The sequence below is a fragment of the Triticum aestivum genome, chromosome 3A (assembly GCF_018294505.1).
Source record: "Triticum aestivum cultivar Chinese Spring chromosome 3A, IWGSC CS RefSeq v2.1, whole genome shotgun sequence".
Classification (NCBI taxonomy): Eukaryota; Viridiplantae; Streptophyta; class Magnoliopsida; order Poales; family Poaceae; genus Triticum; species Triticum aestivum.
This window is the reverse complement of record NC_057800.1, coordinates 642,044,933-642,061,450: the sequence shown is the minus strand read 5'-3', so window position 1 is coordinate 642,061,450 and position 16,518 is coordinate 642,044,933. Positions and strand designations below refer to the sequence as shown.

The window sequence follows — 16,518 nt, the reverse complement described above, 5'->3', positions numbered from 1 at the left end:
CCTATCCCATGTCCTCCGTCGTCGGATCACGATAGCATGGCCGAAAACTACACCTCATTTGGACAGTCACACCTCCTTCTATGTATAAATATGTCCTCCCCTCCAAAAATTCGGGCAAAAACCATAACTCCCCCTCTCCTCGCGCCGCCGGACACGTCCGGATCCGGCCGGACGCGTCCGCCGCCGCGCCCGTCCAACCGCAGCGCGCCACCTGTCCGCCGCCGACCCGCGCGCCGCTGAGGCCCGCTGGGCCCAGATCCGGCCCCGCGGACCCGCTCCCTGCCGCCGCCGCTCGCTCGCGACCCCGCCGCTCCGCTGCCGCCCAGCTCCGCCGCTGCTTCGCCCCACCGCCTGCTCGCCGTCACTGCCGATGGGCGCCCGGCGCCGCCCTCCGCCGCCTCCGACCGCGCCTCCCCGCGCCCCGCGGCCCTTCTCCTCCACCGAGCGCCGGATCTGCCTCCTCCGCACCTCTCCGGCCACAGGACCTCTCAACTCCGGCGAACTGCTCTGGCAAACCTCGTGGAACGCGCCAGATCCAGATCTGAAGACTAGGGTTGACCCGAAAATTCCTCTAAGTCATTTATTTTTGCATTCTGAAGCTCTGTTCAACATGCCATAACTCCCCATTTGTAGATCCGTTTTGCATGCATGAGGCCAACTCCACCGCGCAACCCCAAACGGACGTCCGGATTGGCCGGATTTTGTTCCTTTGGGGCACCGATGGGTTCGCCTGTGTCCGGCTTTGTCCGATAGGTCGTGCGTGCGCCCATCGCGCGGCCGCACCCCAAATCGTGTCCGGGGTGGACGTGAATAAAAAAATTAAAAAACTAGAATGAAATAACTAAAAAATTAAATAAACACATTTTAAAAAAACATAAAACATATATAGGGGTCGGCCACAAAACGGCCCAGTTTCCACGGCCACTTAAAAGGCCCAGTTTCATAATTAACATATAAAAAAACGCCTCCCGCGCGCTCCTGCCGCGCCCGTCGGTGCCGTGGCCGTCGCCGTCTTCACTGGCCGCCGGTGTCGTCGTCGTCGCTGACGAGGTCGACGTAGGCCGGCGGCGTCCACAGGTGGGCCGGCGGTGCGTGGTAGACGGGGGCGGGCTGGACGACCGGAGGTGCCTACACCACCTCCTCCCGTGGCGACGCCTCCCGCTCTGGTGACCGCGTCGAAGTGGGGCACCAGTTCACGCCCATGCCGGCGGCCATTTCCGGAGCAGTGCAGGACCAGCCCCACCCCTGGCCCAACAGCTGCTGGAACGCGGCCGGCGGATCCTCCTCCATCACCTCCTCTGTGATGGCCGCCATCTGCAGCTCCGGGAAGGCGATGTCCCCGGCGACAGAGAGGGCCATGGTCTCCTCCAGGCCGTCCCACTGCCGCTCGTCGTGCGTGTTCATGGAGTCGTCCGTGACACGCTGTAGGAGACGGGCCTCCTCCTCCGCTGTCATGCAAGGAGGGGGAGGTGGCGACGGAGACGGGGAAAGCGACGGCGTGGGCGTTAGGCCGCGCACCCGCGTACGCCTGCGCGCCTCTGCATGTGGCCTCCGCGGCCCCGACACGGTGCCGGCGAAGTAGGACGCGCGCCGCACGTCGTGCTCGTCCTGGAGCCATGTGTCCCACAGCGGGGAGTCGGGGGCATACCTGTGGTCGTAGTACAGGTCGTCGGGGAGGAGGAGGCGGCGGCGCGTGATCTCTTGACGGCGTGCACGGGCGCTCCCCGGGACCGGCGGGATCGGCACACGATCGACGGACAGGTGCCAGTTGTTGGGGAGGTGGACATCGCTCCAGGGAAGCGGCGTCCTCGTCTCCCAATAATGGCGGCACACCGACGCGCGGACGTAGTACCGGTCGCGCTCGCCGGCGGACGTGGGGGCGATGAAGAAAGCCGTCGGCACGGGGGCCCGACGTGGTGGTGATGCGGCCTCCTTCTTCCCGGAGCCGGCGCGGCGCCCCGACGAGGAGCCGGCCTCACGGTCGTGCTTCCCCTTACGGTTCCAGAAGCCCATGGCGTCGAGGGTGGCCGGCCGGCGAGCTTGACAAGGGAGGGGTCTAGGGTTTAGCGCGGTCGGGTTTCGAGGAGGCCGCTGGATGGAGTGGGGCAGTGTGGACTACGATCGGTCCACGGATTCCCCATTTAAGAAGGACGGTGACCTTCCACTGGGCCGATGACAGGTGGGGTCTGCCACCTGTGCGCATTGATGTTGGCGGGTGGGAGGTAGGTGGCCGCCCCGCCACGCGGCCAGACGCAGACGAGCGGCGCGTCCGTTCGGTGTCCGCGGCGACCCAAACCCGACGCAAAGATGCGCTTGAAACGGGTCGGCCCGGACACAAAACGGACCAGATGGGTCCAGGCCGTCGCGCGCTAGGCCGCCTCGTTCGTCTGTTTTACCCCAAACGGACGGGGCCGGACAGGATGTGGTCGCGCGGTGGAGTTGGCCTGATATATCAAAATGTTCATCATGATGTGCTCTTCATTTTGTTCCATTGTGACCTGCTTGTTTGAGTCCATCTTGATGCCCAAATAACTGATGCAAGAGTGCTATAAAATGTTAGGTGCTGATTCTTAGCAGAGTATGAGCATTTGTCATTTTTGCTACAATTGTTGTGTGCTGCATATGGTCATGAGCTCTACATGTGTTTTGGTCTATTCCATGTCATCTTTACAGGGGTGTATGTCATATATTTTTGTGATATTTGTGGTGACTAGCAAAAGCATGCAAAGTAGCTCTCATGATATTGCTGATTTTAGAGACTTAGAATTTCACTAAGTCATTGCTCTGCTGTTATTTTTATGCCATGTATTTATGTTGCTACAGTGAGATCCGTGCTTCTTTTGAGTATGTTCAGTAAGGATGATTTGGACATATGGTTGTGCTCTATCCATCTATGCCCCGGTTTGCATTTATGGGGTGCCCTAGCATGTCTCAATCTTGCTCTACTTTTGCTATAAAATGTTCCTGGCATATTGTTTACGTGTTAATCAATTTTTTCAAGGTTGTTGTAGTTGATCCATGCATGCTATGAGCTTGTTATTGCTTTGGTTAGCTTCATGAACATGTCTTCTTGCTGGTAGTATGCTTAGTTTGTCATGCAAGGCTTTGTGATGAGTGAATCGAGCTCACAAAGATGCCTTCATAACTCTGTTTTTGCCATGCCCAGTTTTCTGCTAAGTCTGAATCTGTTAACGAAACTTGCTATGTTTATATGGGTGCCATCATATCTTCTGATCCTTTTTGGCTTATGGTCAGTAAGGGACTTTTATTCTTTTCTTTGAGTAGGTTCATGCCATGCCTTTGTTTGCTATGTTCTGTTCCTGTAGCATGTTTGCTTGTTCTAAATATTGCTTCCTGATGTTAATTCCTGGCATGCTGTTATTTTCACTAAGTCTGTGATGCTGATATCTTTTGCACCTTTTCCATGCTTGTTTGAACCTGCTCTTGTGTGATTTAGTCATAGCTCAGTGTTCATATTTTGTCAAGCATCTTGAGTAGATCACTGCCATGCGCTTTGTTGCTATGTTGGAGTGCAGTAGCTTAGTTTCTTGTTGCATTCTAGATGGCATTGTGCTGTTAATCGCAGAATTGTGCCATTCTTGTTTTGCTTGCTATTTGCAAACCGTGCATCCGATTCCGGTGATCTTTATATAGATTTCGACCGAAATCAACTCATGTTTCCAGCGGCGCACTTGGTTTGCCAAGTTGATGCATGGTTCAATCTTTTCCTTCCGGAGCACGCTTATGCATTGCATATCACGTCTCGCATATCATGCCATGTTTTGCATCATATTGCTTGCGCATTACACCATGGTTGATTGTTGTTTCCCTTGCTTGTGCCCTTGCCTTGGGTAGAGCCGGGAGACAAGTGCGTGATCGAGGAACCCGTTGAGTACGCTTACGAGGATCAAGCCTTCGTTAACTCGGAGAACTTTGCAGGCAAGATGACCATACCCTCGAAATCACTTCTATCTTTGCTTGCTAGTTGTTCGCTCTTTTGCTATGTCGCGATACCTACCACTTGCTATATCATGCCTCCCATATTGCCATGTCAAACCTCTAACCCACCTTTCCCAGCAAACCGTTGTTTGGCTATGTTACCGCTTTGCTCAGCCCCTCTTATAGCGTTGCTAGTTGCAGGTGAAGATGGAGTTTGTTCCATGTTGGAACATGTTTATTGTTGGGGTATCATTATTATATCTTGTTTACTTTAATGCATCTATATACTTGGTAAAGGGTGGAAGGTTCGACCTTATGCCTGGTGTTTTGTTCCACTCTTGCCGCCCTAGTTTCCGTCATACCGGTGTTATGTTCATTGATTTTGCGTTCCTTACGCGGTTAGGTTATAATGGGAACCCCTTAACAGTTGCCTTGAATAAAACTCCTCCAGCAAGGCCCAACCTTGGTTTTACCATTTTCCACCTAAGCCTTTTTCCCTTGGGTTTCGTGGACTCAAGGGTCATCTTTATTTTAAACCCCCGGGCCAGTGCTCCTCTAAGTGTTGTTTCAACTTGTCAGCCATCGATGGCCACCAGGGGAAACTCTGGGCTAGCCTACCGGAAGTTTGGACAATCCGGTGTGCCCTAAGAACGAGATATGTGCAGCTCCTATCGGGATTTGTCGGCACATTCGGGTGGCTTTGCTGGTCTTGTTTTACCATTGTCGAGATGTCTTGTAACCGGGATTCCGAGTCTGATCGGGTCTTCCTGGGAGAAGGAATATCCTTCGTTGACCGTGAGAGCTTGTGATGGGCTAAGTTGGGACACCCCTGCAGGGTTTTGAACTTTCGAAAGCCGTGCCCGCGGTTATGGGCAGATGGGAATTTGTTAATATCCGGTTGTAGAAAACCTGCCACTTAACTTAATTTAAAATGAACAATCGCGTGTGTAGCCGTGATGGTCTTTTTTCGGCGGAGTCCGGGAAGAGAACACGGTCTCGTGTTATGCTTGAACGTAAGTAGTTTCAGGATCACTTCTTGATCTTTATAGCTTCAAACCGTGCTTTGCTTCTTTTCTCGCTCTCATTTGCGTAAGTTAGCCACCATATATGCTAGTGCTTGCTGCAGCTCCAGCTCACTACCTTTTCCTTTCTTTAAGCTTAAATAGTCTTGATCGCGAGGGTGTGAGATTGCTCAGTCCACTCACAGATTACTTCCAAAACCAGATGCAGGTGCCAATGATGCCAGTGCAGGGGACGCTACCGAACTCAAATGGGAGTTCGACGAGGATTCAAGACGTTACTATGTGTCTTTTCCGGACGATCAGTAGAGGAGCCCAGTTGGGGCGATCGAGGATCTAGTATTTGGGGTTGTTTTTCTTTATTTTGTTCCGTAGTCGGACCTTGATTGTATTCTGGATGATGTAATGCTATATTTATGTATTGTGTGAAGTGGCGATTGTAAGCCAACTCTTTATCCTTTTCTTATTCAGTACATGAGATGTGTAAAGATTACCCCTCTTGCGACATGCCTACTATGCGGTTATGCCTCTAAGTCGTGCTTCGACACGTGAAAGATATAACCGCATTGTGGGTGTTACAGATATGGTGGAGCACCTATGGAGACTCAAGGGAAACGCCTAGTTCGACATGTGATGAACTATGAGTTTTAATTTGTATTTGAATTATGAGTTTGTTTCATTGAACTATTGAATTGTATTGATTTCTGTGATGAACTACGGGATAAAATTAATTTTTGTTGAATTTGTGTCCAAGCACGCAGAATTTGGGCCTAATTTGCTCCGAATTTACTGTCGGTTGGCCCTCAAGTGGCGCTATTTCAAACCCCTGGTGGGGCGAACGACTGGATATGCTCTTACATTCATACTCTTTTACAGTAAACCGTAAGACTAGTCATAGTGGGAGTAACTTAATATCTAGTAACATAGCGTAGCCTAAGACAAATTTACTTATGTGGCATGTATTTAATGAGAAAAGATGTGTTTAGAGTAATATAATATGTTACCGTAACATAGCGTTTCTTAAAAAAAATGAGTCTTAAAATTAATAAATAAAACCATTTATGACACTACTACTATATTACTTTACACTATAAAAATAGTAACTTAGATTAGTGTCATGTGCATAACACTATAACACTAGTACTAAATTACTCCCTGCTATGACATAGCATAAAGGTACAACTTGTCGCGGCCGTCTCGGTTAATTAAAAATACGGATTTGCTAAACGCACCTAACCCGTCTGATTGATCAGAAAAGGAGCCCAAAATGCAGCCGGGTCAACAAAGACAACACCGGATCACTCTCTCTTTGCTCATGAGTAGTACTCTACATCTACAAAACCAACCAACCATTTCTTATACTAGTACAACATTCTAAACCAGGCCAAGTTCGCCTGCTTTGACCTGGAATTGTCTCTTCCTAAACTCTCATTTGCATTTGATCACAAAGACATCATAGGCACGCACAATCATGGATTTCGAGTCGCTCGACTAATCGCGACTAGTCGTCGACGAGTCGCAGTTCCAGGGCTGACTCAGCCTCCCGACTCAACTCCTGGGATGAGTCGAGCGACTCGCGCGACTAGTCTCGACTAGTCACGACCAGTCGCGGTTTTTGGGTCGAACGACTCGAGGCAGCGCTGGATCTGGAGCACTCTCCCGCCGCCGTGCTGCTGATGCTGCCTCGCTGCTGCTGCTGCGCCCTTGCCGCCGTGCTGCTGCTGCTGCTGCTGAAGCTGAAGCGCCAAGAGGAGCGGGCTGGGAGGAGGAGCGGTGGCAAGAGAGCTGCTGCGGGGGAGTTGAGAGATCCATCGCTGGGAGGAGTGGTGGACAGGTGGCAAGAGAGTGGCAGCGAATGTGTGGCAGCTGTGGGGAGGGAGGAAGGAGTGTGGATGGTGGATTAGGTCACGGAGGAGTATATAGCTACTAGATGGGCTTTTGGGCCACAGGGAAGTGCATAACTAGTGGTCCATCTCTCAGCTGGCCCTGGTTACTGCTGCTGGTGGTGTGCTCCTCCCCTCCTCCCCTGGTTGCTGCTGCTGCTGTGCACTTGTGCTCCTCCCCTGACTTCCTGCTGCTTAACTCACGTCAACTCATCGCCATGTCGACTTGTCGACCGTGAGTCTAGAGTCGCCCTCCCCGAGCGACCCGTCGACTCATCCACTCGAAAACATTGCGCACAATTGAGTGTCAAGTCACAGCTTTATCACAGCCACGAAGCTACCAAATATTCACATCTCTTGCTTGCACACAACAGAACAACTACTACACCTAAAATCTCCACGCCACGCCATCTCTTCATTTCGTGATGTAGAACCGGTTGTGCGGGGCGCGGGGGTCGGTCATCTTCTCGAAGTCGAGGTCCATGTCATCGTCGTACTCCTCCTCCTCCTGCGGCTCCTGCGCCCTCCGCCGCCGCTCCCGGGCCTCCGCAGCCTCCCGCAGCGTCTTCTTCCGGACGTAGTCCTCGTACGACGTCTCGCACCACTTCTTGGCGTCCCCGATGATCTGCTGGTTGTGCCGTTCCACGTCCCGCTCCAGCTTCACCTTCTCCGTGTTGCGCGGCTCGCCCCAGTAGTCGTACCGGTACATCGGCTTCGACGGGTCGTAGTAGTCCTTGCCGTACACCACCGTCTCGTCCACGTCGTACCGCCCCGGCTCCTCGATGGGGAGGCCCAGGGCCTTCCGGCTGCCGGTTTACATGGGTGTTAATAATGAGAGCGCGTGTGTTGGGTGTGATGAAACTTGTTGTTCAGTCGCAGTTACCAGCATATGTCTCTGAGGAGAGCCTCCCTTTCTTCGTAAGAGCGACGCCACTGCAGCAGATCGTACTCGTCCATTTCTATGTTCCGCCGCATCTTTCCGATTTTGTACTCCTCTCCTCTTTCTTGTGCTTCCGCTTTGAGCCTTTTAATCTCCTGCGTCGGTTAAATTTCAGCATCAGTAAAGGAATGGCAGAGTGGCTAAACAAAAAATCCAGCTAATGATGGAAGAAACGGTACCTCACGCTCAGCACGAGCAGCCTTCATATCGAGTTCTTTGATGTTTACATTCTATAACAGAAAAAAGTTCAGAACCACAATGGGTGTATCATTAAGGGATCACTGTACTCTGAAATAAAGACTCAATGCTGATCAAAGTAATCATGGCACACAAATGCGTACCACAACTTTCTTTTTAAGCACTGTTTCTTTGACACGTCCTTCAGTGTATTGAATCCTGTTTTCTTCGTCGAATGAGGATGTATCAACTGTTGACTCGTACGTCACATCCTTGAATTTATCTGGATTTTCATCCTCGTGGTCTAAAATCATCTGCTCTGCATTATGCCATTCCCAAAGCTGCAAGCAGATAAAAAACATTCCTGTTAAACCTATCGAATGGGAACCAAATGTGAACACTAGGAGGGAGCAAGAGACACAAGCATGTTAGCGGTAGATATGTGGCTACCGTTTCAACAAAGGGGTGGTCTGACACCAAAGGTTCTGTTTCCATGTCTGTCAAAGGCTTTTTCCTAGGAATGGGCAGCCTTCCACCTTCGCGCTGTCAGTGCATATAAAGGTAAGAAGCACACACAAGCACATAACACTGATGAAGTAAGAACAAAAATAATGTGAAAATTCTTGAGGGAATTACTAGATTTAACGAAGTAGCAGAAAACAGAATCAAGAGAGCAAATGTTAAATCAATTGAAAAGTCGTACCCACAGCTGCTCTTCGTTTGTATCCTCCTTTCGGTGAAATATTGGTGGGAAGTCAAACCTATTAAATCTGCAGCAAGGAAGAAGATAGACAACCCTGAGTCAACCGAGACTGAAGGTAAATCGAAGCAATGCATAACACAATGGACATTAAAACCGTCACACAATCAGGACTCGCCAGAGTGACTGAGGATAAGGATAGTGAGTTAGTGACAGCACTCACATTAGGTGATCAATGTTAGGATAGACAAGGCGCATTTCAAGTGGGAAACGAAACCGATATGGGTCTCGTTTGGCCTGCAAAACAATAGATAGTTATAATTCATTAGTAAGGCATATCTACTAAAGTTACTGAAATTCCAGGATCCAGGTTGCAAAGAAAAAACAAAAGACATCTTATAAAAAAAACTACTCCCGACCCATATTACTTGTCGCAGCTTTAGTATAAAGTTGTACTAAAGCTGTGACAAGTAATATGGATCGGACGGAGTAACAAAATTGTACAGGAAAGTGCTCTTTTGATCCCAAGCTCACATGCTCTTTGATGTACAGTAAAAATGTTTGGTGATAAACATTGATGAAAGTTTTAACATCCTGCAAATTTTCGTGATGAAATAACATTCGTGGAGGTCTGGACAAAAAAAATCAATGCTCCAAAATGCTTCCAACAATAGTCTTTTCAGATCATCGATTTTGATTTTTTTTGCCCAGACCCACACGAATATCATTTTATCACAAAAAAATTGCAGGCGGTAAAAACATTCATCAATGTTTATCACAAAAAAAAATCAGTTTTTTAAACTATTTTTTCGGATGTTACTGTTCATCGGAGAGCATGTGAGCTCGGTTCAAATACTCCGCGTCTGTATGTACCATCATAATGCAATGTGGATAACCAGGCATTCCTCCACTACATATTGTTTACCATTAGATATCTTCAGAAGCAGCAACAGAAATTGGAAAATGAACTTCAAGGCTAACTAACCAGAATTTCCACATAGACATTCATGCCAGGTTTGATATGGTGGCGGATCCAATACCAATCGTTTCCTTTTATGGGCACCCACCTAAACATATAAAGAGATGCAGCCACACAAATTAAATATCTTCTTACTATGACAAGTTATGTAAAAAAAGTAGAATATTCTAAGAAGGCAAAGTTAGGCCTGACAGTGCCATTCATTGATCATCATTCAACATAATGCTATTGGTAGAATATTGTGATGCAGTTTCGTGCCAACATGCAGATGCCCTTAATATTTCCATGTGGTATTATTCACCGTAGCTAACAGGTCACATTTAAAAGCAAGACAACAACAAAATGTCACTAAAAATATCATAACGCATGATCTTAAATCAGCCATGGTAACTCCATAACTGTGCAGAAGATTAAGAGGAGTACATACCCATCATGTGTGCCACCAATATCCACAAAAGCTCCTTGATGGAGGTGAATAGAGATCACTTTACCGTAACATATCTGCATGTGGTAGATTGAACCATTTATCGAAGGTTAAAATGGTAACAGTCAGCAAGTTACTGAAGAGGGAAGGTACAATCAAAAGTTCAAGTGGAACCTGTCCAGGGTAGAAGAATGGAAGTTCCAGCTGCACAAAAGCAATCAACACATCAGCAATTAACAGGACCAGGAAAAATAGAACTAAATTAGGCAGCAAATTCAAGAGCAAATGGACATACCATATCTTCTCGGTAGTCCTTACCTCTTTTTCGTCTACCAGGGTAGTAATCCTGATCAAACTGCATAACAAAAATAGCCAAGTAGAATATTACTGCTCAGTCCTGAAATGATGAGAATGGCTACAAACACTTGAGGAGATGACAAGCCAGACTCAAAATCATTGTGAATTTGTGATAATCCAAGCATATGAAGAAACCAGAACATTTGAGGGGGTAAAAACTAGTTGACTAACGTTCAGGGCTATCATTAAAAGGCTGTGTTTCTTAAGTGAAATGCAACCATCGCTAGTCTGGATAGTAATAATGGCAAAATACAATCATTACTAGCTGTATAGCTTATAGGAAATCATAGTGCTATAGTAACGTCCATAACCCGACAAATAACAAGTTAGGCTACTGGCTCCAAAGTTCAGTTACTGGGGAAAGTATGACGTTAACACTTACTCCCTCCGTAAACTAATATAAGAGTGTTTAGATCACTATTTTAGTTATCTAAACGCTCTTATATTAGTTTACAGAGGAAGTACTTTGCAGTGCAGAGCAAATGCAAAACAGATATCTTGAGTTCACCTCAAAATAAATAACAAGGCACCGCCAGCCAACACCAATCACAAGAGTTGAAAGTTGAAACAAAGGTGTACACGGATTGCGGAACAACATTGTTCACAACCAATGTGCAACTAAACAATTTGCAAAAAAAGTGCAACTAAACAGGCACATAACAGGCTACTGAATAGTGTATACTGACATGATACCAAGTTACTGCGTTTGAGCATTTCTACAGTCTACTTCAACAAGGAAATATATCATGGAATAACTATCACAATGCATCACTATAATCATTCTACAAGGGTGTTCTTGAACTAATTAATCACCACTGAAATAATACTACAGGTCCTTTTTGAACTAATCGCAGGAAGGCACTTCTTCTGAAATTATCAAGGGTGATAACATAATAGGGAGCAATGATCAACACATCTCGTGACAAATGTGTGACTGGAGAAGCTCTCACATATGTGGGTTGCAGATTTGCAGTCCACAACAATCATTTAGCTACAAGCAGACCAGTAATTTCAAAAGCCAACTTCGATTGCATCATACCAGAACAAATTCAGAATGCTCTGCTGCAATGACAGAACTATTTTCTCGTAGAATCATCATCATGGCCATTGCGGATTTGCGAGTACTGGACAGAGATAATCGATTGAGTTATAGTGATATACTACCTTGTAGGACTCCTCCTCCAGCCTGTCCCTGTTGGTATCCACCCACTCCTTGTACTGCTTCAGGAACACCTTGTACCGCTCCAGCGCCAGATCCTGCGGCGCGTCCTCCACCTTCTCCACGTTGGTCACCCCCTTGGCGGCGGCGGCCTCCATGTCCACCCGCTCCGACGCCGCCCTGTGAGCCTCCCTTATGAACGCCAGCTCGTCCTGGTCCACCTCCCAGCCGGGCGGCGGCCAGTCCCGCGGCGGCACGAGCCGCAGAGGGAGCCGGCCGGCCCACGAGGTCTCGAGGGGCTCGGGCGTCTCGCGCATGGAGAAGAGGCGCTCGAGGTACCCCGGCTCGGACTCCACCTTCTCGCGGTAGGCCGGGGTGAGCATGCGGAACGCCTCGACGGACTCCGGCGAGGTGAGCGGCACCTCCTCGCCCTCGTTCAGGCTGTGGCGCGCGAAGGCCACCTCGGGGCTCATCGCCTCCTCCCAGGGCGCCCACCCGTGCTCGACCCAGCTCCGGCGGCGCGCGACGTCCTCGGGCTCGGTGTTCTTGACGAGGATGGAGGGGAGCACGGGCGGGTCGTCGGCGGGGATCTCGTCGGGGCCCGAGGGGGAGACGGACAGGGCGAGGCGGCGGAGGCGGGGCCGGAGTATGGGCTTGGGGCGGAGGCCCGGAGGGGCGAGGAGGTGGAGGAAGGTGGCGCTGGTCGCCATTTTTTTGCGGGGTTTGGGAGGACGGCGCGGCGGTCGGTCGGTCGTCCCGACGAGGGGTTTAAGACGCCGGGAGGATAAGGTGCGGCCGCTGGGAGCCACCTGTCAGCGAGTGATCCAGCTCCGTTATTACCAGTTCTTTTTTATTTCAGAAATCTCGCCTTCTCTTTTCCAAAATCCATACTGCCACCGTCCTGATTTACAGCCCTCTTGTAGTGTAATCATAGTTTGACTAGGATTTTAATAATTAAAAATATAAGTTAGACGTATCAACAATAATACTCCCTTTGTCTCATAATGTAAGACTTTCTTTACACTATACTAGTGTTGAACAACCTCTTACATTATGGGATGGAGGGAGTACTTTCTAAATACATCTGTCGCAGCAATAAGTAATACTAGCACATATGCCCATGCATTGCAACAGGGGAGGGAATTGATGTATAATTGATTAAGTAGTTTTAACTGAGTAGGGCATTTTGGAGACCGAGCTCCATAGAGCCCTTTATTTTAAAAACTTTAAAATTTATAAATTTTAGTTTTAAAAAATCTGAAAAAAAATTACACATGTATGCAAGGATGTAAAGTGTATGCATGGAAAAATTCAGGATGAAATACCTTAAATTGCGAGCTGCACACAAAAAACAAAATCATGAACTTTAAAGATGAACAGTACATATGCTAAAAAAGCCCTAGATTTGTCTTTTTTGTGTAGCTCACATTTTATTATATTTAAACCTAAATATTTGCACACATGTACATTATGTATCTAGGTATATGTGTATTTATTTTTCAGAATGTTTTGAAACTGAAAAGTTTGAATTTTGAAGCTTTCAAATAAAGGCCTCCATGGAGCTCGGTCTCCGTTTTGCATTTTTGGTTTTAACTGACATACTCAATTGCCCTAAGGGCACTCGCCATTATATTTGAAGTTATAATTATATATATTAACCCTAAATCTAGATTGTGAATGTGCAGTCGATAAACCTACAACACGGCCAAGTTAGACACTGTTTCCTGTCCAATTGCCATTATATATTAAGTTATACTCCCTCCTTCCCATACTCCCACGGTCTCATAATATAGCACCTGTCTCATGTTCCCTCATGATCCCGCATACAAAACATCCAAAGTATTAGGAGTTAATTTCTTCTTTTTGAGAAGTGCAAACTTAAATCATGCAAGCTCATCTGTAACAAAACAATGGCGTGTTCCTTTCTCTAGGGATAATTGGGAACCACTCTTCACCCTCTATTGATCCCTGGAGCGGTTTATTGATTTTTCGTACAACCTGCAAACACATATAAATTGATGTAATTTCGAGTAGAAAAATGAGAAGTGATTATAATTTAAATTGAAACAATTTCCATGTAAATATTATATTTTAGCTACCACGGGCTAATTGCAGTGGCGGAGCCAGCGTAGAGCTATTGGGTTCAAGTGAACCCAATGGATTTTGCCTAGTACGTGTGTATATGTACATATTTATCTGATGTGAACCCAATAAAATATCTTGGCTGACCCCAACAAACAAAATACACCTCACATGGAACAAAGAGCCCAAAAGGAAAGATCCCACAAATCATTCACATGCCTAAACCGTGAGTCCGCGAGTCACGCAAGCATGCAGCCGCATGGGGCACGCCTCATGTATCGTCTGCTCACCCCCCCAAAAAAATCTATCATGTGCTTCTTTTTCGTCGTTCCTTTGTTCGTTTCTCCAATTCCCATCTGGCATGTGCGTGTTGCACGGCCACTCTGGCCGCCGCCACACGCCCGTGGCAAGCAGGCGGATGTAGATTGACTCTGCAACGATTGAATCCCAAAACTTGAGGTAATTAGATTAAATTGCCCCATCTTCTCTCTCGTGTATATGTTCTATCTAGACTAATAGCCCAGTACAATAGCTATTGTTTTGCCTCGTCTTTTTTTAGAAAAATACTCCATGAACTTTGATTGATATAGTCTAAGGAGCCATATTTTTCAAAGGGAACTCGGTCACTAGATTAGACGTAGGCAAAGTGCATCAAATGTCACTGCAGCTAGTTTCCCAAAGCTTACTATTCATGAAAAATTAAATTAGATCAGTTGCCTTATGATCCGGATGATCGGAAGAAAATTTCAGAGTACACAAGAAATCCACAGAAGCAAGATGAGATTAGACGCAAATATTTAACGAAGGACCTTATAGGCAACCGTCTGATTTTAATTACCCACAGAGGAAAATTGGAGATACTCAACAGAGATTTAATCCGGATTGTTGATGAATATGGTCCTTGGCTTGAGTATAGTGATAAAGTGCATAAGGCATTGTGTTTATGCTGCTACATTTTCAAATATTACAATAAGGGACAAGCTAGACTAGCGCATTTGCAATTAACGACTGGAACGGTTGGAACAGGAAAAGCCGACTATATACTCATAATGGTAAGGCTAATGTTATTAGCTTTTATAATGCAATAGTAAAAAACAGATGTGATGCTTTGATGAATCAAGTTCAGTCAATTCAGGTGTCTTGATAAACAAACTGATCTTACAAAGAGCAAAATCAAATCTGGCTTAATGCTTTCATTGATTCCGTAAGATACTTGTTGCATTAAGGCTTAAATTTCTGAGGCGATGACGCCTCAGAAAAGTCAAAAAATAAGGAAATTTTTTAAGAGTTGGTACATACTTTGGTAAACTAAAATAAAGCTATGCGGAATGTAGTTATGGAGTGAATCCAATGGCCAAAATTTCTGGCTCCGCCCCTGGCTAATTGGGCTCGCATACAATGCACCAGAGAGATTAAATCAAGCATTTTTCTCAATCACCAAAAATAACGGACGTACTCATTGTACCTGAGTTAATAATAATAATAATAATAATAATAATAATAATAGATGGATGGATGGATGGAGGTAATAGATAGAAGTACGAGCTAGCCCAATTTACTCCAACCTTTATGTTTGATGAGGAGGTCTCAAGGTTTTGTCCTCGCAACGCAATTTTTTCCGAAATCCTATTTGCCGCTTGTAAAGAATGTTCGAGTCTTTAAATTTTGTTAACATATTTTATAATGTTTGTTTTGCCAAAAGTATTTACTTCTGTGAAAAACAAAATCACATTTGAAATTGAAAAAGATATAAATCTTTCGCTACCTTTAGTTTATATAAACCGAGGTGCCGTTTTTGGACAAAAAATCAAAGAATTACTATGGTAGGGATGTATGGTTAATTCATGGGAGGTCATGTGTTTGATCCCAGTCTCGCACCGCTATTTTTATGTTCTGTCAGTGCCATCTGTTTCTTTATTAAACGTAGGGCTGCAAATTCAACAGTGAAGGTAGCCGTTCCGGCTGGTTAGCTGCGCTGGTGTTGACCTCGCTGGTCACGGGTTCGACCTCCACCATGGCTGCAAATTTTTACCAGTTTTTTTACCTGACGAAAAATCAAACTCGTGCGAGAGGATTTCGGATGAACGACAAACGTTAGTCACACGACGGACGAAAAAAACATGTGGATCCGCTGCAAACCAAAAAAGCAGAGAAACAATCCGTCCTTTAATTAATATTAAAAAAGTAAAGATAAAGATTTATCAGGGGAGGTATCATTAGAAATGAAATTCAAATATAACTTATTGGAACATGCGTTAACATTTTGTTAGTCAAGTATATGATTGGATTTTGATTGAAAAAACGATGAGATTAATAAACCCAGACAAACACACCGGGATCGCTATTCGCTGCTAGGGTTTGGCGAACTTTAGGGCGCCGCCCCTGCCGCCGCCGCCTGGCCCTGGCTGCGCGGCCGCCAGCGAACTTGCCATGTGGGTCGCCCCGACGTACTATGGCCCTGTAGCGGCTCCGTTCGCCCATCTGTCCCTGGAGCCGTGTGCTCTTGGTGGTCCTGTAGCGGCTCCGTCCGCCCGTCTGTCGCCGGAGCCGTGTGCTCTTGGCGGCCCTGTCGCGGTTCCATCCGCCCGTCTGTCGCTTGAGCCGGGTGCTCTTGGCGGCCCTGCCGCGGTTCCGTCCGCCCGCCTGTCGCTTGAGCCGTGTGCTCTTGGCGACCTTATAGGAATTCAGATCGGGAAGAAGTCCAAGGAAAAGATTGCAAACGCGCATAAGGTGGAGTCCGTGATTGATACGACGCCTGGGCTGCGTGCAGCTACATATCTCAAGCCATGCGACCCACCTGGTCGCTCTCCAACGCCAGAACGCCGACCTATGCAGATGACGAGGGTGGTGGCCATTAGT

At 47.1% G+C, this 16,518-nt stretch overlaps 1 protein-coding gene across 1 annotated transcript; it reads right to left on the bottom strand.

Annotated features, from left to right (window-relative positions):
- Positions 1–7,141: 7,141 nt before the first annotated feature.
- LOC123057072 (protein PLASTID TRANSCRIPTIONALLY ACTIVE 10) lies at positions 7,142–16,091 on the bottom strand. The gene is made up of 14 exons (XM_044480230.1): positions 16,027–16,091; positions 12,903–12,915; positions 11,583–12,386; positions 10,357–10,416; positions 10,236–10,265; positions 10,065–10,138; positions 9,644–9,725; positions 8,882–8,955; positions 8,662–8,728; positions 8,409–8,501; positions 8,123–8,299; positions 7,961–8,011; positions 7,725–7,876; positions 7,142–7,647 (listed from the first exon to the last, which is right to left on the bottom strand). Exons 1-14 carry the CDS (start codon positions 16,089–16,091, stop codon positions 7,257–7,259), a joined length of 2,133 nt encoding a protein of 710 aa, XP_044336165.1. The 3' UTR covers positions 7,142–7,256.
- Between the last annotated feature and the right edge of the window lie 427 nt (positions 16,092–16,518).